At 54.4% G+C, this 22,349-nt stretch overlaps 2 protein-coding genes across 4 annotated transcripts in view; one reads left to right on the top strand and one right to left on the bottom strand.

The window, feature by feature from the left end:
- Nucleotides 1-11,815, top strand: part of MEGF8 (multiple EGF like domains 8) — a 52,123-nt gene extending 40,308 nt beyond the window's left edge. Inside the window, exons 35-41 of one of the 2 annotated variants that reach the window (XM_025366180.1) lie at nucleotides 2,676-2,883; nucleotides 3,063-3,222; nucleotides 3,749-3,941; nucleotides 4,413-4,583; nucleotides 4,890-5,020; nucleotides 5,513-5,645; nucleotides 9,669-11,815. In XM_025366180.1, coding sequence (XP_025221965.1) covers nucleotides 2,676-2,883; nucleotides 3,063-3,222; nucleotides 3,749-3,941; nucleotides 4,413-4,583; nucleotides 4,890-5,020; nucleotides 5,513-5,645; nucleotides 9,669-10,937 — 2,265 coding nt within the window. In that variant the 3' untranslated portion in view covers nucleotides 10,938-11,815. The remainder of the gene's footprint in view (nucleotides 1-2,675; nucleotides 2,884-3,062; nucleotides 3,223-3,748; nucleotides 3,942-4,412; nucleotides 4,584-4,889; nucleotides 5,021-5,512; nucleotides 5,646-9,668) is intronic. The other variant, XM_025366181.1, reaches the window with a different exon arrangement.
- Nucleotides 11,816-19,251: 7,436 nt separating this feature from the next.
- Nucleotides 19,252-22,349, bottom strand: CNFN (cornifelin). 2 transcript variants are annotated; one of them, XM_025366280.1, is made up of 5 exons: nucleotides 22,304-22,324; nucleotides 21,553-21,632; nucleotides 20,990-21,103; nucleotides 19,573-19,709; nucleotides 19,252-19,475 (listed from the first exon to the last, which is right to left on the bottom strand). In XM_025366280.1, the coding sequence occupies exons 2-5, from the start codon at nucleotides 21,587-21,589 to the stop codon at nucleotides 19,386-19,388; spliced, it is 378 nt and encodes a 125-aa protein (XP_025222065.1). In that variant the 5' UTR covers nucleotides 21,590-21,632; nucleotides 22,304-22,324; the 3' UTR covers nucleotides 19,252-19,385. The 2 variants fall into 2 exon arrangements, with proteins under 2 accessions (XP_025222065.1, XP_025222066.1); XM_025366281.1 differs by lacking the exon at nucleotides 21,553-21,632 and having other exon boundaries at nucleotides 22,304-22,349.

Here is a 22,349-nt window from a genome sequence, read left to right as displayed (position 1 = left end):
TGAGTCTGGCTCTGTCGCCCAGGCTGGAGTGCGGTGGCCGGATCTCAGCTCACTGCAAGCTCCGCCTCCCGGGTTCACGCCATTCTCCTGCCTCAGCCTCCCGAGTAGCTGGGACCACAGGCGCCCGCCACTTCGCCCGGCTAGTTTTTTGTATTTTTTAGTAGAGACGGGGTTTCACCGTGTTAGCCAGGATGGTCTCGATCTCCTGACCTCGTGATCCACCCGTCTCGGCCTCCCAAAGTGCTGGGATTACAGGCTTGAGCCACCGCGCCCGGCCATTTTTGTATTTTTAGTAGAGACCGGGTGTCACCATATTGGCCAGGCTGGGCTCGAACTCCTGGCCTTTTGATCCACCTGCCTTGGCTTCCCAAAGTGCTGGGATTACAGGTGTGAGCCACCGCCTGGCCCAGCATTGTTCTTTTTAATGACTTTGGCCTGTGAGTCTGGGGCAGGCAGCGAAGACACCCTTCTCTGGTCTGCCTCCTTCCTCCCATCCACCCTCCCTCTCTTCAGCGAATTTATCATTGAGCACCTTCTTTCTGCTGGGCGCTTTGCTAGGCTGGGGGGAATGTCAGCAGACGAGCTAGAGTCCTGCTCTCAGAACTTATGTTCATACACCTTTTCCATGAACTCAGGAAATGCAGTGTATGGTGTTGGGCATCTTTGCATTTGGTCACTAGGGAGATCACAGCAGAAAGTGCTGTCCAGGACTGAGGATTCAGGGTGCTCTACCCCTCCCAGATTGTCCCACCATCTGCCAACAAGCGTCCTAAATTTAGATCTGGAAGCCCAGCCCAGCAGATAATTTGCCTCTGGCAGTTCAGCAAGTCTCAGCTCTTTGCAGGCCCCTCAGTGGGCTCAGAGCTCCAGCCACAGCAGTCAGGGTTTTCTATTTTAGGATTCCATGGTTGCTTTGCCTTTTCTTAAGTGCTTTCAGGCAGCCAGCCCAGATTAATCTCTTTCCTCTTATACTTCACTTATGGCCCAAGCAATAAATAAAATGCCTGTATTATACACTGAGGTAAGTTCCCAAGAGCCTGAATCTCATTGTGCACATTTTTGGGGTCCTGACATATAAATATGGCTTGTGAGTTGCTACCCACCCCCTAACCAAGGACTCGTCAGCTTCTCAGTGTGGGGTGGGAGAAGCCTTTTTTTTTTTTTTCCCTCAGCAGCCACATTTTTTCTTCTTTTTCTTTCTTTTTTTTTTTTTTGAGACGAAGTCTTGCTCTGTCGCCCAGGCTGGAGTGCAGTGGCCAGATTTCAGCTCACTGCAAGCTCCGCCTCCCGGGTTTCCGCCATTCTCCTGCCTCAGCCTCCCGAGTAGCTGGGACTACAGGCGCCCGCCACCTCGCCCGGCTAGTTTTTTGTATTTTTTAGTAGAGACGGGGTTTCACCGTGTTAGCCAGGATGGTCTCGATCTCCTGACCTCGTGATCCACCCGTCTCGGCCTCCCAAAGTGCTGGGATTACAGGCTTGAGCCACCACGCCCGGCCTTTTTTTTTTTTTTTTTTTTTGAGACGAGTCTCGCTGTGTCGCCCAGGCTGGAGTGCAGTGACACGATCTCGGCTCACTGCAAGCTCTGCCTCCCGGGTTCACGCCATTCTCCTGCCTCAGCCTCCTGTGTAGCCGGGACTACAGGCACCCGCCACCACACCCAGCTAATTTTTTCTATTTTTAGTAGAGACGGGGTTTCACCGTGTTAGCCAGGGTGGTCTCGATCTCCTGACCTCGTGATCCACCCGCCTCGGACTCCCAAAGTGCTGGGATTACATTTTTCTAAGAAACTGGTTTGCAACCCTACTCCTGATACTCTTTTCTATCTGTTTCTCGGATCGTTGCCATTGTTCCTTTACCTGGAAGAAACAGAAGCGCTCTTAGTGAGGAGGGGAACTCCCTCCACCAATACAATGGTACCTGTTGGAACCCAGGGTAAAAAGTACAGCAGGGCCTCATGAGGAACTGGAGACAGAGCCTGGACAGCTGCCTTTCCATCTGTCTTTGGGGCACGTGGTTCTCATCTCTGTCTCTTTCTGCAGCCTGCTCTTTTCCTGTCTGTCTGCGTCCTCTTTCTTTGATCATCATTTGCTTATCTAAACAATCCCTTCAACCCAAGTCTACGTGATCTTCCAGTTTATTTTCTTTTTTTGAGACAGGGTCTTACTCTGTTGTCCAGGCTGGAGTGCAGTGGTGCAGTCACGACTCATTGCAGCCTCAACCTCCCGGGCCCAAAAAATCCTTCCACCTCAGCCCCCCAAGTAGCTGGGTCTATAGGTGTGTGCCACCATGCCCAGCTAATTTTTTATTTTTTGTAGAGATGGTGTCTCACTGTGCTGCCCAGGCTGGTCTGGAACTCTTGGGCTCAAGTGATCCTTCCACTGTAGCCTCGCAAAGTATTGGGATTACAGGTGTGAGCCGCTGCGGCCAGGCAACCTTCCAGTTTCAAGATCCTCCCCAGCCCGACTTCCAGCCTTGGGGGTGTAGTTACAAATGCTTGAGAGGGAAAACCTGAAGACCCCAGTTAGTGTCCACTTTGCTCTACCTGTCTGTGGCCAGGGAGGGGCGAGACCTCAAAGAGGGTGTGGTCTGGGAAGATACCCAGAATGTGTTTGTTTAACCTTATTTCCCCACCTCTCTCTTCCCTGCATCCCCATCCTCCTCCCCTCCCCATACAGTGTCTGAGCCCTTCCTACCTGCCACTGCGATGTATGGCCGGAGGCTGTGGGCGGCTGCTCCGGGGACCTGAGAGCTGCTCCCTGGGCTGTGCTCAGGCAACCCAGTGTGCCTCATGCCTGCGGCGCCCCCATTGCGGCTGGTGTGCCTGGAGGGGGCAGGATGGAGGCGGCCGCTGCATGGAGGGTGGACTCAGCGGCCCCCGTGATGGTGAGAGGGCTTTGGACATGGGGGAGAGGGATTGGCCCTTGGCTGGTGTCTGATACAGTGAACATGGGGGTACTGGGCCAGACCCAGAGGTGAGACTCAGAGGAAGCAGGAGGGAGGGCCTAGGCGGCTGGGGCAGGTGGTACAGAGGTCCAGGTAAAACGCTATATCCCTGGTGCTAGGACTGACGTGCGGGCGTCCGGGGGCCTCCTGGGCCTTCCTGTCCTGCCCCCCCGAGGACGAGTGTGCAAACGGGCACCACGACTGCAACGAGACGCAGAATTGCCACGACCAGCCCCATGGCTATGAGTGCAGCTGCAAGACAGGCTACACCATGGACAAGTGAGGCTGCAGGTGGCGCGGGGGCCAGACAGGCTAGGGTGGGAGAGTCTATGGGAGCAGTAATGGATGAGGTCTAGAGCCAAGCAGGATGGAAGAAAAGAAAGCTTGAGGCATGAAGGCAGTGGGATTGATCCCGGAAGGGTAAGTGTGGTGAGACTGAGCAGGGAAGAATGAGTTTCATAGGGTACTCCAGTGGCCAGGCACAGTGACTCATGCCTGTAATACCAGCACTTTGGGAGGCCAAGGCAGGTGGATCACTTAAGGCCAGGAGTTTGAGACCAGCCCATAGGGAGACCCCATCTCTACAAAAAAATCAAAAAAAGAATAGGGTACCCTCAAAAGAGGAGAGGGGTTGTGGGCTACACCTGGAGCGGGTGGTGGGCTAGATCCTGAAGAGGAGATAGCAATGGGACAGAGCAGGGATGAGCAGCCAGTTGAGAAGAGGGTGGGGTAGTGGGTTGGGCGCTAGGCCATGGAGCCATGAGGAGGGTGGCCACCTGCCCTGACCCCCACTTTGCCCCTGCAGCGTGACCGGGCTCTGCCGCCCTGTGTGCGCCCAGGGCTGCGTGAACGGCTCATGCGTGGAGCCCGACCACTGCCGCTGCCACTTTGGCTTTGTGGGCCGCAACTGCTCCACAGAATGCCGCTGCAACCGCCACAGTGAATGTGCTGGTGTTGGGGCGCGCGACCACTGCCTGCTCTGCCGCAACCACACCAAGGTGGGCCTTCTGGGGCCTCAGACCCCTGACCCTGGGACCCAGGCCCTTGCTTGCCTTCTTCCCACACTCAGGCAGCTCACATCTCATTCTGAGCCCTGATAAGCCAGGAATAGATAAGCCAGAGCCTTGTCCCAGGGAGATGTGTGGAGACTTGGGGGATGCTGCCTGGGTTTGGATCCCAGAGGATCTGCCCTGGACTAGTGGACGGAGTGGGAGCTGGGCCAGAAGGACAGGCACGTGGAGGAAGATTTGAGATAATGGAGGGAAGGGCTTTTGAGCTCAGGACTTTGGGCTGCAGGTGTGCAAGGGAAGGCAGGGGCTAAATCCCAGGGAGGCTGGGATTGTCCAAACCAGGTAGCCGAGCCTCTGCTGCCCTCCCATGGGCTCTCAGAACCTGCCCCTGTGCCCCTCACGCCCTCCTACCCCAGGTGACTCTCCAGTCTATCTGACCACCCTGTCCTCGGTTCTCAGGGCAGCCACTGTGAGCAGTGCCTCCCACTGTTTGTGGGTTCAGCTGTCGGGGGCGGGACCTGCCGGCCTTGCCACACCTTCTGTCGTGGAAATAGCCACGTCTGCATCTCCAAGAAGGAGTTCGAAATGGCCAAGGGAGAGCCACAGAAGTACTCACTGGACCCAGAGGAGGTGAAAGAGAGTGGGGTCAGATGCCTGGGTCTGAGGGAGGAGGGGCTGGGGAGCTCCTGGGTCTGAGGGAGGAGGGGGCTGGAGACCTGGACCCTTGGGTCTGAGGGAGGAGGGGCTGGAGGCCTGGATTCCTGGGTCTGAGCATAGAGGCTGGAGTCTTGGACTCCTGGGTCTGAGGGAAGAGGGGCTGGGGCCTGGACTCCTGGGTCTGAGGGAGGAGAGGGTGGGAGCCTGGACTCCTGGGTCTGAGGGAAGGAGTGGGCTGGTCCATGCCTTTCTGTGATCACACTGTCCTTCCTTGGCCAGATTGAAAACTGGGTGACAGAGGGTCCTAGTGAAGACGAGGCCATGTGTGTGAACTGCCAGAATAACAGCTATGGAGAGAAATGCGAGAGCTGCCTGCAGGGCTACTTCCTCCTGGACGGGAAGTGCACCAAGTAAGAGGAACGGGGGTGCCGGAGATCCGGCCCTTCTCACTGGGAGTAACTCTAGAGCCAGACCCCCTCCTTAGTCCTCTGCCCCTAGTCAGGAGAGGATGACATCCCCAGGGAGCACCCAGGCTAAGTTCGGGGTAGGGAAGGACCTGGAATGTGATGCCACAGCCTACCTCCAAGGCTAGTGCTGAAGTGCAGGCCACAGAGCGGCCCGATCGAGAACAAGATGGGACGGCTGAGGGCAGAGGCCTTGGAACAACCTCCCCTTTCCATCTCCTTCTTTCTGGGTGTTCAGTGAGTGCTGGAGTCTGTGCAACTTGGGTTCCAATCCCAATGGCAATTTAACTGCTTTGTGGCCTTGGGCAAACAGCTTGACCTCTGTGAACCTCAGTTTCCTCTTCTGGCCTGTTGCACAGAGTTGAGCTCACATAGAGGGTGTCCATCCTGGACCGCTGCAGGCCATGGGGGCTCCGTAACCCTCAACTTCTTCCCCAGATGCCAGTGTAACGGCCACGCGGACACATGTAACGAGCAGGATGGGACGGGCTGTCCGTGTCAGAACAACACAGAGACAGGCACATGCCAGGGCAGCTCCCCCAGTGACCGTCGAGACTGCTACAAGGACCAGGTGCGGCTGCAGAAGCGAGTGATAGGCCAAGGGCCTTACACCTTGTAGAGGTCAGGGCTGGGATGAGGTAGCCAGGCTCGGGCAGGACTGACAACATGGTTCTGAATCAGTGGTTTTGGGATCAAGGGCAGCTTGACAGACTGTTCCTGAGCCCCATTCAGTTATAGGCCCTGGGCGGTGATGCTCGGGACCCAGATATGAGCCTCTGGGGGGACTCTCAGACTGGTTGGGAGACAGTCTCCATTACAAGTAGTCACAGCTAAAGGTGGCACATGCCAGAAAATCTATCTCATGGTAGCTGCACCGAAAAAAGAAAATGGGCTGGGCATGGTTGCTCATGCCTGTAATCCCAGAACTTTGGGAGGCTGAGGTGGGAGGATCACTTGAGCCCAGGAGTTCAAGACCAGTCTGGGCCACATAGTGAGACCCCATCTCTGAAAAAAATTTAAAAATTAGCCTGGCATGGTGGTGCACATCTGTGGTCCCAGCTACTTGGGAGGTGGAAGTGGGAGGATTGCTTGAGCCCAGGAGGTGGAGGCTGCAGGTTCTGTCTCAAAAAAAAAAAAGAAAGAAAAAAAAAAAAAACAGAAGACAAGAAAATGTATTGACTCTAAGAACTGAGGGTCTGGGGTCTGCCTTCAGGACTGGCTGGATCCAGGTACTCACACAATGCCATCAGGAGTCTCTCTGCATCTTGACTCTGCTTTCCTCTGCATTGGCTTCATTTTCAGGCAGATTCTTCCCAGTTGGCAGACCCCCTCTGATGAACTGAGGCTAGCAGAGATCTCATATCAACTGAGGCTAGCAGAGATCTCATATCATTTAATACCCAGATTCAAATTCCCCTGGAGTGCATTTCCCTTTTTCTTCTGCACAGAGGCTCCTGGAGCGCCTGCACTGGCCACCTGGGTGGCTGCTGTGTTCCGGACTTGCCTCTGTAATGTCCCAGGCTCCCTCCTCAGAGTACAGTTCCCGCCACCTCACCCAGCCATCTTCTCTCTCCAGTCCCAGAGGGATGAGAAAGTCCCTTGCTCTCAGTCTCCCTTGCCCATCTATGGAAACATAATAGCTGCAAAGATGCAACCCCACCCCAAATGGCAACAGTTTTACAAGCCTTACTGACCCCTAACATTTCTATCTTGGGCCAGAATTTCTCTTTTTACATTTTATTTTTTTAATTTGTAATTTAATTTAATGTTTTTGGACACAGAGTCTTGCTCTGTTGCCCAGGCTGGAGTGCAGTGGTGTGATCTTTGCTTGCGGCAACCTCCACTTCCTGGGTTCAAGGGATTTTCCTGCCTCAGCTTCCTGAGTGGCTGGGACTACAGGCATGTGCCACCATGCCTGGCTGATTTTCTACATTTGAGTAGAGATGGGGTTTCACCATGTTGCCCAGGCTAGTCTCAAACTTCTGAGCTCAGGCAATCCTCCCGCCTTGGCCTCCCAAAGTGCTAGGATTACAGACGTGAGTCACCACACCCAGCCCAGAGTTTCTGCCTTCTTGATAAGGGAAAGGCCTATTGGCTTTTACCAGGGAGTCTCAGAGATTAAATCAGACCTCCTCCTCTACCAGGTCTGTTGGCTGCTCAGAAGTAGTAGCTTTTCTTGTTTGTTTGTTTGTTTGTTTTGAGACGGAGTCTCCCTCTGTCACCAGGCTGGAGTGCAGTGGCGTGATCTCGGCTTGCTGCAACCTCCGCCTCCCAGGTTCAAGGGATTCTCCTGCCTCAGCCTTCTGAGTAGCTGGGACTACAGGCGCACCACCACGCCTGGCTAATTTTTGTATTTTTAGTAGAGACAGAGTTTCACCATGTTGGCCAGGATGGTCTCAATCTCTTAACCTTATGATTTGCCCACCTTAGCCTTCCAAAGTGCTGGGATCACAGGCGTGAGTCACTGCGCCTGGCCGGTTCTTTTTCTTAATGTATTTATTTTTGAGATAGGGTCTGGCTCTTTCACCCAGGCTGGAGTGCGGTGGTGCGATCTCGGCTCACTGCAACCTCTGCCTCCCCGGTTTCCGTCATTCTCCCACCTCGGCCTCCTGAGTAGCTGGAACTACAAGCATTGCGCTATCATACCTGGCTAATTTTTTTTTTTTTAGAGATGGGGTTTTAACCATGTTGCCCAGGCAGTCTTGAACTCCTGAGCTCAAGCAATCCACTCACCTTGGCTTCTCAAAGTGTTGGGATTATAGGCATGACCCACCGTGCCTGGTCAGGCTTTTGGTTTTTGTTTTTTGTTTTTTGTTTTTTTGATACTGGGCTTACTCTGTCACCCAGGCTAGAGTATAATGGTGCAATCATAGTTCACTGCAGCCTTGAACTCCTGAGCTCAAGTGATCCTCCTGCCTCACCCTCCTGAGGAACTGTAACTATAGGCACACACCACCATGCCTGGCTAATTTAAATTTTTTTTTTAAAGATGGGGGTCTTACTGTGTTGCCCAGACTGGTCTCGAACTCCTGGGCACAAGCGGCACTCCTGCCTCAGCCTCCCGAAGCAGTGGGATTACAGGCATGAGTCACTGCGCCTGTTTTCTCTTGGTTCTAATAGTGATTGCAGTAATAACTAGAATGCCAGGAGCACCTGCCACAGAGCTGGATGCTGTGCTGTGTAGACAGTGGTGACAGCATAGATGTGAAAGACTTTGCAAGACTGTGCTGGGGCCTCAGTGGGGTACAGACTTAAGAGGAAGACAGATTCAGAGACATCAAATGTCCTAGCTGGGCACAGTGACTCATGCCAGCACTTTGAGAGGCTGAGGCGGGCAGATCACTTGAGGTCAGGAGTTCGAGACCAGCCTGGCCAACATGATGAAACCCCTTCTCTACTAAAAATACAAAAATTAGTTGGGCGTGGTGGCAGGCACCTGTAATCCCAGCTACTCGGGAGGCTGAGGCAGGAGAATCGCTTGAACGTGGGAGGCAGAGGGTGCAGTGAGCCAGGATCACACCACTGCACTCCTGCCTGGGCAACAGAGCAAGACTCTGTCTCAGAAAAAAAGAAAAAAAAAAGAAGTATCATCCCAGATCAGGTGGTCAGTTAGGCTTGGAGCCTGGAGTGACCCTGATCTGATCTCAGAACTTGAGTGGTTTCCACTAAGCCACAGGAATCATAGCCGTTATCCATCCAGCCACACATTCATTCAGCACACAGTCATTGAGCACCTAGTATATGGCAAGCAGTGTGTGGGTTGCTGGGGACACAGTAGGGAACAAAGCAGGCAAATATTCTGTTTTTAGGAGTTTGTATTCTCATGGAGGCATCCAGAAATGAACAAACAAGTCAGATGCTCATGTGTTAGGCAGTGATGAGCTCTAAGGAAAGTTAAGTAGAAAGCAGGGGCTAGGGCTGTTGGGGAGTGGGAATGATAAACACAGGACACAGTGGCCAGGGAAGGCCTAGGTGAGAAGGAGGCTCTTGAGCAAAGACCTGAAGGAGGCAAGGGGGCCCCACAAGCTGGCACGTGAGAGGAGAACCATGCAGGCAGAGGGTCCATCAGTGCAAAGGCCCCGGGGTGGGAGGACCCCTGGCACAGTATAGAAGCATCCAGGCAGGCGGGCGAGGCTGGCTGACCCTGCGCCAAGTGCCATGCACATGATCTCAGCGGTCCTGTGAGCAAGCCATGGTTACTCCCTATGTGCAGAGCTCATGGGTTAAGTCTGTGTGCTCAGGCTCAGTGAGGTTAAGTCACTAGTCCAAGGCCACACAGCTAGCAAGGAGGTAGAGCCGGAATGCAGCAGTGTTCTTTGTTGCTGTGCCTCAGAGTGCCAGAAGCCTCAGTATCAGGGTGCTCAGGTCACTAGGGTGACACCAGGGGCAGCAGTGCTGGAGTGTCAGGTCCTGGCAAGGTCTACACTGTGGCAGAGAAGGTCTGGGGGTCACAGGGAAGGGACTGGGGCAGTGGGGGTGAGGCCCAGGGCAAGGCTACTTAGCAGTAGGTATAGAGTATTCGTCACTGCTGCTTGGGGGACAGGCTGGCACCGTGCTCAGCCCTGATGGCCACCGCCTCTAACCCTGCCCGCAGTGTGCTAAGTGCCGAGAATCATTCCATGGGAACCCGCTGGGCGGCCAGCAGTGCTACCGCCTCATCTCAGTGGAGCAGGAGTGCTGCCTGGACCCCACGTCGCAGACCAACTGCTTCCATGAGCCCAAGCGCCGGGCACTAGGCCCTGGCCGCACTGTCCTCTTTGGTGTGCAGCCCAAATTCACCAACGTGGACATCCGCCTGACGCTGGACGTGACCTTTGGGGCCGTGGACCTCTATGTCTCCACCTCCTATGACACCTTCGTGGTCCGTGTGGCCCCTGACACTGGCGTCCATACAGTACACATCCAGGCATCCCAACCCCCACCACCTCCGCCACCCCTTGCAGATGGTGGGCCCCGGGGGGCCAGGGATCCAGGAGGAGCAGGAGCCAGCAGTGGACCGGGCGCCCCAGCAGAGCCACGGGTACGGGAGGTGTGGCCGCAGGGCCTGATTACCTACGTGACAGTGACGGAGCCGTCGGCAGTGCTGGTGGTCCACAGTGTGCGGGACCGGCTGGTCATCACCTACCCGCACGAGCACCATGCCCTCAAGTCGAGCCGCTTCTACCTGCTGCTGCTGGGTGTGGGAGACCCAAGTGGGCCCGGCGCCAACGGCTCAGCCGACTCGCAGGGTCTGCTCTTCTTCCGGCAGGACCAGGCCCACATCGACCTGTTTGTCTTCTTCTCCGTCTTCTTCTCCTGCTTCTTCCTCTTCCTCTCACTCTGTGTGCTCCTCTGGAAGGCCAAACAGGCTCTGGATCAGCGGCAGGAGCAACGCCGGCACTTGCAGGAGATGACCAAGATGGCCAGCCGCCCCTTTGCCAAGGTCACTGTCTGCTTCCCACCTGACCCTACTGCCCTGGCCCCCGCCTGGAAGCCAGCTGGGCTCCCACCACCCGCCTTCCGCCGCTCTGAGCCCTTCCTGGCACCCCTGCTGCTGACAGGGGCCAGTGGTCCCTGGGGACCCATGGGAGGGGGCTGCTGCCCGCCAGCCATCCCTGCCACCACTGCTGGGCTGCGAGCTGGGCCCATCACCCTCGAGCCCACAGAAGATGGCATGGCCGGCGTGGCCACCCTGCTGCTCCAGCTGCCTGGCGGGCCCCATGCACCCAACGGCGCCTGCCTGGGGTCAGCCCTCGTCACACTGCGGCACAGGCTGCATGAGTACTGTGGGGGTGGCGGGGTTGCTGGGGGCAGTGGGCATGGGGCTGGTGTGGGCCGGAAGGGACTGTTGAGCCAGGACAACCTCACCAGCATGTCTCTCTGACATGCCAAGGGTCCTCATCCACAGCAGCTGGGTCACCCAATGGGGCCGCCCTGGACTTGGGGTCCCTTCACCTGGGGGCCCCTGGACACTGTCTCCTTGGAGACCACTTCCCTCAGGGGTGCCCCGACGGGGCCTCCTTTGTTCTGCATTCAGCAGCTATTTACTGAGTACCTACTCTGTCAGGCACTGTCATAGGCATGGGGCAAAGCAGGAACGGAGAGACGAGGTTCCCTGATCTCATGGTACTTAGGTTCTAGTGAAGGGAGACAATCAGTTCACACGCACACACCCCACATGCACACACACATGAACACTTGCACGTGTGCACACACGAGTAACATGGTTTCAGAGAGGGAGAAGTGCCGTGAGGCCTCCAGAGGACGTGGCAGTGAGGGACGACGGGGTGAAGTCGGCTGGACATTCAGAGAAGCTAGACTGAGAATGCCTGAGAAGAACCAGCCACGGGAAGAGCTTCGGGAAGTGAAGGCAGAGGCCCTGGGGTGGGAGCAGGCTTGTTTTATTGGAAGGACTGGAAAACTGGCAAGTGTGACCCAGATCAAGTGTGAGGAGATGAGACTGGGGACAGGCAGGGGCTGGATCACCCAGGGCCTTGTGGACCCCACACAGGGTTTTGGGTTTTATTCTCAGGGCAACGGGAAGCTGTTGGATGGTTTGATGAAGGGGAGTGACAGGATCTGATGTACCTATTTCAGAATTTAAGAGGGCTGGGTGCGGTGGCTCATGCCTATAATCCCAGCACTTTGGGAGGCCAAGGCGGGCTGATCACAAGGTCAGGAGTTCGAGACCAGCCTGGCCAATATGGTGAAACCCCGTGTCTACTAAAAATACAAAAATTAGCCGGGCGTGGTGGCGCACACCTGTAGTCCCAGCTACTTGGGAGGCTGAGGCAGGAGAATTGCTTGAACCTGGGAGGCAGAGGTTGCAGTGCACTCAGATTGCGCCACTGTACTCCAACCTCGGCGACAGAGCGAGACTCCATCTCAAAAAATTTAAGAGGTCACTTAGTTGTGCTGTGGAGAATGGACTGGAGGGACAAGAGGGGCAGCAGGGATGGTGGACTGGAATAGGGTGGTGGCAATGAGTGAGTCCCGCTCAGATGCGGGATGTGTGTGGAAGAATATAATGATGGTGTGGACGTCAGGGTGAGGGAGGAGACAAATCCACGATGACCCCTAGCTTTGTGGCCTGAACTGTGGATGGCTGAGGGGGTCGTTAATTGAATGGGGGAGAGTGGGGCTTGTGAGGAAGATCAGAGTCTGGTTCTTGACATGAGATGCCCTTCAGACATCTCTTCACTCAGGTCCAACTAGGGATACAGAAACACTGAATATTTCAACAGCAGAAATTGAGTAGGGGGATTGGTAGTGCTGGCGAGGGAAGTGGCTGGGAAGAGACAGATGGCATCATGAGACAGCCCAGAGGTGGGCAGGATCCCCAGGCTGCAGGGACAAAGCTCAGCAGTGGTGTTACCTCACCGGGACCAGGGTCACGCAGCGAGTGCTGGAACAACAGAGGCGTGTTCAGGGGGAGCCTCAGAGGGGACAAAACCTTTGCCTGAGATCCCACCCCAGGTGGGCATGGGGGACACTGAGGTTGGGGATGAAAATGCTGGTACCGTCACTGCACAGCCCTGTTCCAGACAGTGCTATCTGGAAGATTTCTGGGCTCTCCTGAGGGGCCACGCCACACCTGAGCCACCTCCTTGGACTCCTGTTCTCTACCCCTCGAGGACCTCCCTCCCTTTGACCCTAGCTGTCTTCTTGAACTTGGGACTCTCCTTTCCCAAGACTTCCATCACTAGCTCCTGGAAAAACTGGACTCTGCATCTTCCCTTCACGTGGAGCCTCAGTGTGAGAGGCCCTGCCAATGCATGCATGTCAGAGGTGGCTGGGACCACATCGGAAGAAGAGGGGAGCGACGAAAATAACAAATAAAAAGTATGGGCAAGACCCAGGTGTCTGAGTGCATCTGCACATGTCTCAGGAGGGCTGGGTCTCAACTCTGATGCAGCCCCGAACACTGAATAACTTGGATAATTGCCCTTATGATGGTACCACTTCCAAGCTGGGATGGCTTTGTTCCTGACTGCCCCTCCTAAAGGCGGAAGGGGGAAGGGTCTGCCACAACAGAAGCATAATAAATACCAATAAACAGCTCTTGTTTCCCAGAAGGGATGCGCCGAGCGGAGACGTGGGCAGTGGCTTTTGACCCTTCCCTAGATCTTCCTCAGGGAGACCCCAGTTTGGCTCAGGAGGGGAAATAGGCTGCCTTGGTCCCAGCTACGGCTTTTTGTTGTTTTGCTTTTTGAGCGGACAGAGTCTCACTCTGTTGCCCAGGCTAGTGTGCAGTGGTGTGATCTTGGCTCACTGCAACCTCCATATCCCAGGTTCAAGTGATTTGTGTGCCTCAGCCTCCCAAGTAGCTGGGATTACAGGCATGCACCACCATGCCTGGCTAATTTTTTTATATCTTTAGAGGAGACAAGGTTCACCGTGTTGGCCAGGCTGGTCTCAAACTCCTGACCTCAAGTGATCCGCCTACCTTGGCTCCCAAAGTGCTGGGATTACAGGCATGAGCCACCGTGCTTGGCCTTGGTTTTTTGTTTGTTTGTTTGTTTTTGACACAGGGTGTCTCTTTTTCTGTGACACAGGCTGGAGTGAAGTGGTGCAATCATTGCTCACTGAAGCCTCAGCTTCCTGGGCTCAGGCGATCCCCCCACTTCAGCCTCCCAAGTAGCTGAAACTACAGACGTGTACCACCTCACCCAGCTAATTTTTGTAATTTTGGTAGAGATGAGGTTTCACCATGTTGCCCAGGCTGGTCTTGAATTCTGGAGCTCAAGTGATCCTCTCCCACCTTGGCCTCCCAAAGTGTTGGGATTATAGGTGTGAGCCACCATGCCTAACTCAGGCACAGATTTTATTCCAGGCCCTGATAGAAGGGTTCAAACCAGGCAGGGCCGAGAATGAAATGAGACCCTAGAACAATGAGCTTTCTCTACTTTCATGATGAGAGTCATAGCCAAAACTGAAAGCATTGTGAGAGCTGCTTTACCTGGTATGCACGTGGGCAAACAAAAGCCCTGATTCCTCCCAGGTGGGAGCTGGAGATCCCTCCATCAGCCTCAGCAGTGTAGGCATCTTGCTGGGTGTGTTAAACAATGTAATCTTTTCTGCACAACCCCGCTCCTAAGTGCAAGCTGGTTGCTTCATCAGGTGCTCAGCAGAGGAGGACGATGTGTTGGACTCAGAGGGTGTGTGAATCTCCGTTATGGGCCAGGAATAACACGGTATTTTCTTTTTTCTTTTTTTTTTCGGAGATGATCTTGCTTTATCACTCAAACTGGAGTGCAATGATGTGATCTTGGCGCACTGTAGCTTCAACCTCCTGAGAAGACGATTTGCACCATGACTGGGCCTTTTCTCTGGGATGCATAGCCACGCTCCCTGACTCTCACAAATGCCCTATGGTACGTGTTCCTCCCTCCATGTCAGCCCTCCACTATCACTTCTGCCTGCACATACCTGAGTGCAAGTGGCGTATGTTGAGGCGGGAGAGAGTCTGGGCATGGAAGGCTGGATGCCTGAGTTCTAGGCTATGTGTGGCTCCCAACCCCTTGGGGATTTCAGGGATAGAGGGAATATTTTACTGAGAGCCTACAGCCCTCCAGACACTGTGCTGGGTGCTTGATGTGAGTCTTAATCTTCCTGTCATCACTGGGAGGTGCTGGCTTGGTTTTCCATTTTGCCCATTCAAAAGCTCTGTTGCCTAAGAACTCAGGGCTAATTAAGAGACGGGCCACTCACAAGCCTGTCTCCGTTGCCCCACATATTACCTCCAAAGTTGCTTCCCTTTTCTAAGCCAGTGTCTTCTGATTGCCTACAATGGGCCCCGCATTGTGCTGGGAGCTGGGGACAGAGTAGTGAACAAGGTCTCTGCCCTCATGGAGCTGATAAGCCAGTGTGGTGCCCAATAAAAAGTAAATGATGCTGCATGCTGGAAAGTGATAGAAAAGGTAGTGAGAGAGCAGGGGGTTGGCACTGCTTTTTTTTTCTTCTTTTTTTGAGACGGAGTTTTGCTCTTGTTGCCCAGGCTGAAGTACAATGGCGCGGTCTCTGCCTCCCGGGCTCAAATGATTCTCCTGCCTCAGCCTCCCAAGTAGCTGGGATTACAGGTGCCTGTCACCATGCCTGGCTAATTGTTGTATTTTTAGTAGAGACAGGGTTTTACTATGTTGGCCAGGCTGGTCGTGAACTCCTGACCTCAAGAGATTCACCCACCACGGCCTCCCAAAGTGCTGGGATTACAGGCTTGAGTCACCGTGCCTGGCCTGGGACTTGCTATTTAACATAGGTGGGATGGGAAGGCCTCTCTCATAAGACGACACATGAGCAGCAATGAGGGAGTGAGCCAGAGGGACATCTGAGGGAGGAGCATTCCAGGCTGAGGGAACAGCCAGTGCAAAGGCCCTGAGGTTGGAGTGTGCCTGACATTTCAGAGAAACAAGACTCATGTGGTTGGCGCAGAGAGGGAATAAGGGGAGATAGGCAGACAAGGTCACAGAGGGAACAAGAGCCATATCCTGCAGGTCCCTGCACCACGGTGAGGACTCAAGCTTCCACTCTGTCAGGGATGGCACCATGGGAGGATTCTGAGCCTGGGAGGAATGGGCTCTGATGTAGGTGTTCACAGGATTCCCCTGGGAGGAAGAGGCTAAAGGGGTAGAAGAGGGTGGGAAGCCCAGTGAGGAAGCCCCTGCGTCCATATTGAAGAGGAGAGTGGCTGGAACAAGGTCGGGATAGCAGAGCAGGGAGAAGTGGTGAGATTCTGGATATATTCTGAAGGGAGAACCAGCAGCATTTGTTGACAGATTGGACACTGGGTGAGAGAGAAAGTGACTGAGCAACAGAACGGGTAGAGTTTGCTGTTTCTTGGCATGGCAAAGACTAGGCGGTTTGGGGATTGGGGTACCTCAGCAGTTAGGTTTTATATATGTTAGATTTGAGATGGTTCTTAGATATCCCGAGGGAAGATGTCACTCAATGAGTGGATACAGCTCCAGAGAAACAGAGAGAGAGAGAATAGCAAATAATAGTAATATATTAATATTAGAATAGGCCGGGCATGGTGGCTCATGCCTGTAATCCCAGCACTTTGGGAGGCTGAGGCAGGCGGATCATGAGGTCAGGAGATCGAGAGCATCCTGGCTAACACGGTGAAACCCCATCTCTACTAAAAATACAAAAACATTAGCCGGGCGAGGTGGCGGGCGCCTGTAGTCCCAGCTACTCGGGAGGCTGAGGCAGGAGAATGGCATGAACCGGGGAGGCAGAGCTTGCAGTGAGCCGAGATCGTGCCACTGCACTCCAGCCTGAGCAAGACTCTGCCTCAAAAAAAAAAAAAAAAAAAAAAATTAGAATAGTTGCTATATTATACATATTATAATAACAATGATTTTGGCCAGGTGTGGTGGCTTGCCCCTGTAATCCCAGCACTTTGATAGGCCAAGATAGGCGAATTGCTTGAGGTCAGGAGTTTGAGACCAGCCTGGGCAACATGGTGAAACACTGTCTTTACTAAAAATAGAAAAATTAGCCAGGCATGGTGGCACATGCTTGCAATCCCAGCTACTTGTGGGGCTGAGACACGAGAATTGCTTGAACCCAGGAGGTGGAGGTTGCAGTGAGCTGAGATGGTGCCACTGCACTCCAGTTTGGGTGACAGAACGAGATTGTCTTAAGAAAACAAAAAACAATGATTTTGTTTTGTTTTGAGACAGGGTCTTTCTCTGTTACCTGGGCTGGAGTGCAGTGGCGTGATCACAGTTCACTGCAGCATTGACTTTCTGAACTCAAGCGATCCTCCTACCATAGCCTCCAGAGTAGTTGGAACTATAGGTGTGAGCCACATGCCCAGCTAACTTTTTTTTTTTTTGAGACGGAGTCTCGCTCTGTCGCCCAGGCTAGAGTGCAGTGGCGTGATCTCGGCTCACTGTAAGCTCCACCTCCTGGGTTCACGCCATTTTCTTGCCTCAGCCTCCTGAGTAGCTGGGACTACAGGCGCCCACCACCACGCCCCGCTAATTTTTTGTATTTTTAGTAGAGACGGAGTTTCACTGTGTTAGCCAGGATGGTCTCGATCTGCTGACCTCGTGATCCGCCCGCCTCAGCCTCCCAAAGTGCTGGGATTACAGGCGTAAACCACCAAGCCCAGCCTTGCCCAGCTAATTTTAAGAAATTTTTTCTTTTTCTTATTTTTTTCTTAGACAGGGTCTCATCCTGTGAGCTCATTGCAGCCTTCACCTTCTGGGCTCAAGTGATCATCCTGTCTTAGCCTCTCAATTAGCTGGGACTTCAGGTGCACGTCACCATGCCCAGCTAATTTATTTATTTATTGATTGAGAAGGAGTCTTGCTCTGTCATCCAGGCTGGAGTGTTGTGGTGCAATCTCGGCTCACTGCAAATTCTGCCTCCCGGGTTCAAGTGATTTTCCTGCCTCAGCCTCCTGAGTGCTGGGATTACAGGCACCCACCACCATGCCTGGCTACTTTTTGTTTTTTTTAGTAGAGACGGGGTTTTGCCATGTTGGCCAGGCTGGTCTTGCACTCCTGACCTTAGGTGATCCAACTGCCTCTGCCTCCCAAAATACTGGGATTACAGGCATGAGCCAGCACGCCCAGCCTCATGCCTGGTTAATTTTTGTGTATTTTTTGTAGACACAGTTTTGCCATGTTGCCCAGGCTGGTCTCAAATTCCTGGGCTCAAGTGATCCTCCTGCCTCAGCCTCCCAAAGTGCTGGGATTACAGGCGTGACTGCTCCTGGCTCAAAAATTTTTCGTAGAGATGTCTTGCTGTGTTGCCCAGGCTGGTCTCCAAATCCTGGCCTGAAGTGATACTCCTGCCTCAGCCATCCCAAAGCATTGACATTAGAGGCAGGAGCCACCACATCCAGCCCACAGTGATTTGAGTTCACATTTTGGCCTTTCCCCCTATTCCATCTCTTGTTCTCACAATAGCCATATGACATGCTAGGGATTGTTAGCCCCAGAGGGGGAATCAGGTTCAGAAAGGTTTATGAATTCACTAAGATAACACAGCTAAATGTTGAGGAGTCAAGATTAGATCCCAGGTCTGTCCAATTTTGAGACCTGAACATTTTTTGATCTGCTGTTGGTTGCTTTTGCAGGAAAGAGCATTGATTGAAGTAGACAGTTCCTAAAAATTCCTTTTTAGGCCAGGCGCGGTGGCTCATGTCTGTAATCCCAGCACTCTGGGAGGCCACAGTGGGAGGATCACCTGAGGTCAGGAGTTCAAGACCAGCCTGACCAACATGGAGAAACCCCCTCTCTACCAAAAATGCAAAATTAGCTGGGGATGGTGGCGCATGCCTGTAATCCCAACTACTTGGGAGTCTGAGGCAGGAGAATTGCTTGAACCCAGGAGGCGGAGGTTGTGGTGAGCTAAGATCACGCCATTGCACTCCAGCCTGGGCGACAAGAGCGAAATTCCGCCTCAAAAAAAAAAAAAAAAAAAAAAAGAAGAAGAAGAAGGAGGAGCCGGGCGCAGTGGCTCACGCCTGTAATCCTAGTACTTTGGGAGGCCAAGGCAGGCAGATCACGAGGTCAGGAGATCGAGATCATCCTGGCTAACACAGTGAAACCCTGTCTACTAAAAATACAAAAAAAATAAAAATTAGCCGGGCGTGGTGACCGGCGCCTGTAGTCCCAGCTACTCGAGAGGCTGAGGCAGGAGAATGGCGTGAACCCGGGAGGCAGAGCTTACAGTGAGGCAAGATCGCGCCATTGCACTCCAGCCTGGGCAACAGAGTGAGACTCCGTCTCAAAAAAAAAAAAGAAAAAATAAAAAAAGAAAAAAATATTCCTTTTTAGCTCCAGAGAGCCTTAAGCTTGGAAGTTCTCTGCTTTGGAGACAAAAGTCGCCGACGCCTGTTCGAATTGTGTGCAGGCCAAACAGTCCATAGGCATGGAGCAAGCAAGGGCGCTCTCCTGTGTTGTTCCTTTGAACTTCAGTGCCCCCCGCCCTCCCAAGACTGACTTTCTGGTTTTGCTTATTTTCAGAGTGCAGGCAGCTTCACGCAGGGAGTCTGCAGCTAAAGCGTTAGTGGTTTTACTTTGTTAAGGTGAGGGCGCCTGGGGTTTGGGAGGGATAACTTGCCAAAGTCACACACTGCCTGGCGGGGTCACACGTAGGCATCTGTAGTGTCCCCACCTCTCTCACCAATCCTCTCTCTCCACCCAGATTCCTACCCTGGGACAAAATGGATGTAGGCGGAGTTGGTTTTCAGGTTTTTATTGTGGGTGTATTTCTGGCAGCGAGACAGGGGTGGTGAGGCAGTCCCTCCCAGGAGTGGCCAGATAAGGCCAGAGGTGAGACTGGTGGAAAAGGACGGGGAAGACAGGGAACTTCCTTACTCTCGGATCTTCAGCTCCCGCGCCATCTGGCAGAGCGCGCAGGGCAGACAAAAGGTGAGGGCCGCCCAGTCGTGCCCGACGGAGCCCTAGAGGGTGGGAGAGAGCGGTCAGGAGCCCTGCCGTGGGTCCCAGGAGGCCAGTCCCCAGCTCCCTGCTCCCGCGGGTCCCCAGTCCCACGCGCACCTGAATGTGGTAGCGCTCCCGCATGCCGGTGCGGATGGAGTGCAGGCCTCCGGGCAGGTAGGGCGCGCAGCAGCACTCGCCGAAGTCGTCGGAGATGCGGCAGGCGAGGCACAGAGGAGCAAAAGTGCCGCACAGACCTGGGCGGGGCGTAGGCGGTCAGGGGCGGGCCAGCCGGGGCCTCCCAACGGCTCCGCCCCGGGGAGGGGCACGGCTGATTAGTTGCAGAGGGGCATGAGGGTCCCAGCCAAGGAGAGGTCCCGGAGGGAATTAGAAGTCCAAGGAGAGGATGGCTTAGCGATTGGAAGATAGGGTTTTCTTTTTCTTCTTCTTCCTCTGTTTTTAGAAATTGGAGGCCGCGCGCGGTGGCTCACGCCCGTAAGCCCAGCACTTTTGGGAGGCCGAGGCGGGCGGATCACAATGTCAGGGGTTTGAGACCAGCCTGGCCAACATGGTGAAACCACGTCTCTACTAAAAATACAAAGATTAGCCGGGCGTGGTGGTGGGCGCCTGTAATCTCAGCTACTTGGGAGGCTGAGGCAGGAGAATTGGTTGAACCTGGGAGGCGGAGGTTGCAGTGAGCCTAGACTGTGCCATTGCATTCCAGCCTGGGCGACAGAGCAATACTCCGTCTCAAAAAAAAAAAAGAAAAAAAGAAAGAAAGAAAACTAAATTAAAGTCGCGCTCTGTCATCCAGGCTGGAGTGCAATGGTGTGATCACACGGCTCACTGTAGCCTCGATCTGCTGTGCTCAAACAATCCTCCCGCCTCAGCCTGCCGAATAGCTTGGGACTACTGGTGTGTGCCACTACCCCTGGCTAATTTTATTTTTAATTTTTATTTTTTTGAGATGGAGTCTCACACTGTTGCCCCGACTGGAGTGCAGTGGCGCGATCTTGGCTCACTGCAACCTCTGTCTCCCGGGTTCAAGCAATTTTCTGCCTCAGCCTCCTGAGTAGCTGAGTTTACAGGCGCCCGCCACCACACCCGGTTAATTTTTTGTATTTTTAGTAGAGACGTGGTTTCACCATCTTGGCCAGACTGGTCTTGAACTCCTGACCTCGTGACCCACCTGCCACGGCCTCCCAAAGTGCTGGGATTACAGACGTGAGCCAGTGCACTGGGCCAGGAGTTATGGTTTGAAGAGGGAGCTGGGCGTCACAGTGAGGAAAGCTGAGTGCAAGGGGGAGGTTGAGGGCCTGAGAAGTTGAGTGTAGGAAGGCATGAGGTAGTATCCTAAGGAGTGTTGGGAGTCTGAGGAAAGGGTGAGTGTTAAAGAGTGGGAATTCCGAGTCCAAGGAAGGGAGGTGGGAGTGGGGTTAGCAAGCGGTGGGAGGAGGTTGGAGGTGAGCTTCCCTCTCCTAATTTCCCCCAAACCCGCCTTCCACTGGGCCTGGAGAGGGAGCAGGCAGGCACTCACAGACAGGCATGTCGTTGCAGCAGTCCGTGAGACCTGTGTGCCAGTCACTGAGCTGGGTCTGGTAGCAGCTGGTGGTGGCGCACTGGGGCTGACTGGTCACGGGGTAGGACATAGCTGCAGAGGTGGGAGGGTAGGGGTCAGCTGGCAGCCTCGCAGCACCTCCTGTGCCCTGCACTTCTGCCACCCTTCCCTCTGCCGGGCAGTCTGGGCGGGGCCACCAGGCCGCCCACTGAAGGGGCACCACTGTGCCTCCCCCTTCCCTTCTGCCACATCTGGGTACCGGCAACCCCAGTCTGTCCCTGTTGCTACTGGGTCCTGCACGTCTGGTTAGGCTGGGGGTGGGGGTCTCCTGCACATCCGAGGAAGGGTGGGAACCACATCTGGGTGGGGCTTCGCAGTGCCTCCTCCTCCTCCATGTCTGGGCCTGGGTTCTGGGTTGCAGCATTTCTGGGGCCTCTGGGGTGGAAGCAGGCGCCGTCTGTCTTCGAAGCAAGGGTGCCCAGGGGAGGGAGGCGGCCAGGTTCCAGTACTGAGAGGGTTGCTGGTCCACCCAGTGATCCCACCTTTGCCTTTCACGTTGTCGTGCATCTCAAACTGCATCTTGCTGGCCCTGAGGAGGTGGCGTTGGGGACGGCAGAAGTGGCTGCGGCGACAGTGGCAGAGTCTGTCCAAGGGACACTGGATACTGGGGAGGTGGGGGCAAGGGACTGGGGCACCGGGGGCTGGGCTCTCAGGGGGAGAGGAGCTGGGGAGAAAGAGGCCAAGTCAGCCTGCTGGCCAGGAGAGACAAGGAGTAGGGAATGGATAGGGTGGGGGCGAGAAACTCGCCCATCGCTTTCCAACTGCCCGACAGATGGCAGAGGACCCTCCCCATACCCTAGGTAGAGCTTGAGAGAGAGTAAGAAATGGAGATGGACAGAATCAGAGACAAGGGGAGAAATATCAGAGCCAGGTGCCCACAGAGATGTCACCAGTAACGCCCACATGTGCCCAGCACTTTGACTCCTCTGCAAGCCCATCTCACAGATGAACACTGAGGCTCAGAGACATGAGGAGGAACGCCCCGCGTCTGACGGCCCAGGCCAAGGGGGTTCATAGAGGTGATGCTGGGCCACAGGACTTCTAAATTCAGCTCAGCCCACCCCAGTTAAGAAGGAGGGATTTGGGGGCATTGGGAAGGACAGAGATGTCCCGAGAGACAGACATTCAGAGATACGAAAGGAGACAGAGTGATATGAGTGGGATGAGGAGGAGGGAGATCAGAGCAGAGGCACCCAACTTCAAAGAAGAGGGCTGTAGAGGGGTTGCTCCTACCTGCAGGACTGCGAGGCAGTGATGGAGACAGAGGTGTGGAGACACA

Source organism: Theropithecus gelada, chromosome 19 (genome assembly GCF_003255815.1).
Source record: "Theropithecus gelada isolate Dixy chromosome 19, Tgel_1.0, whole genome shotgun sequence".
In the NCBI taxonomy this organism is placed as follows: domain Eukaryota; kingdom Metazoa; phylum Chordata; class Mammalia; order Primates; family Cercopithecidae; genus Theropithecus; species Theropithecus gelada.
The sequence above is the reverse complement of the archived record's forward strand: the minus strand, read 5'-3'. Positions and strand labels throughout refer to the sequence as shown.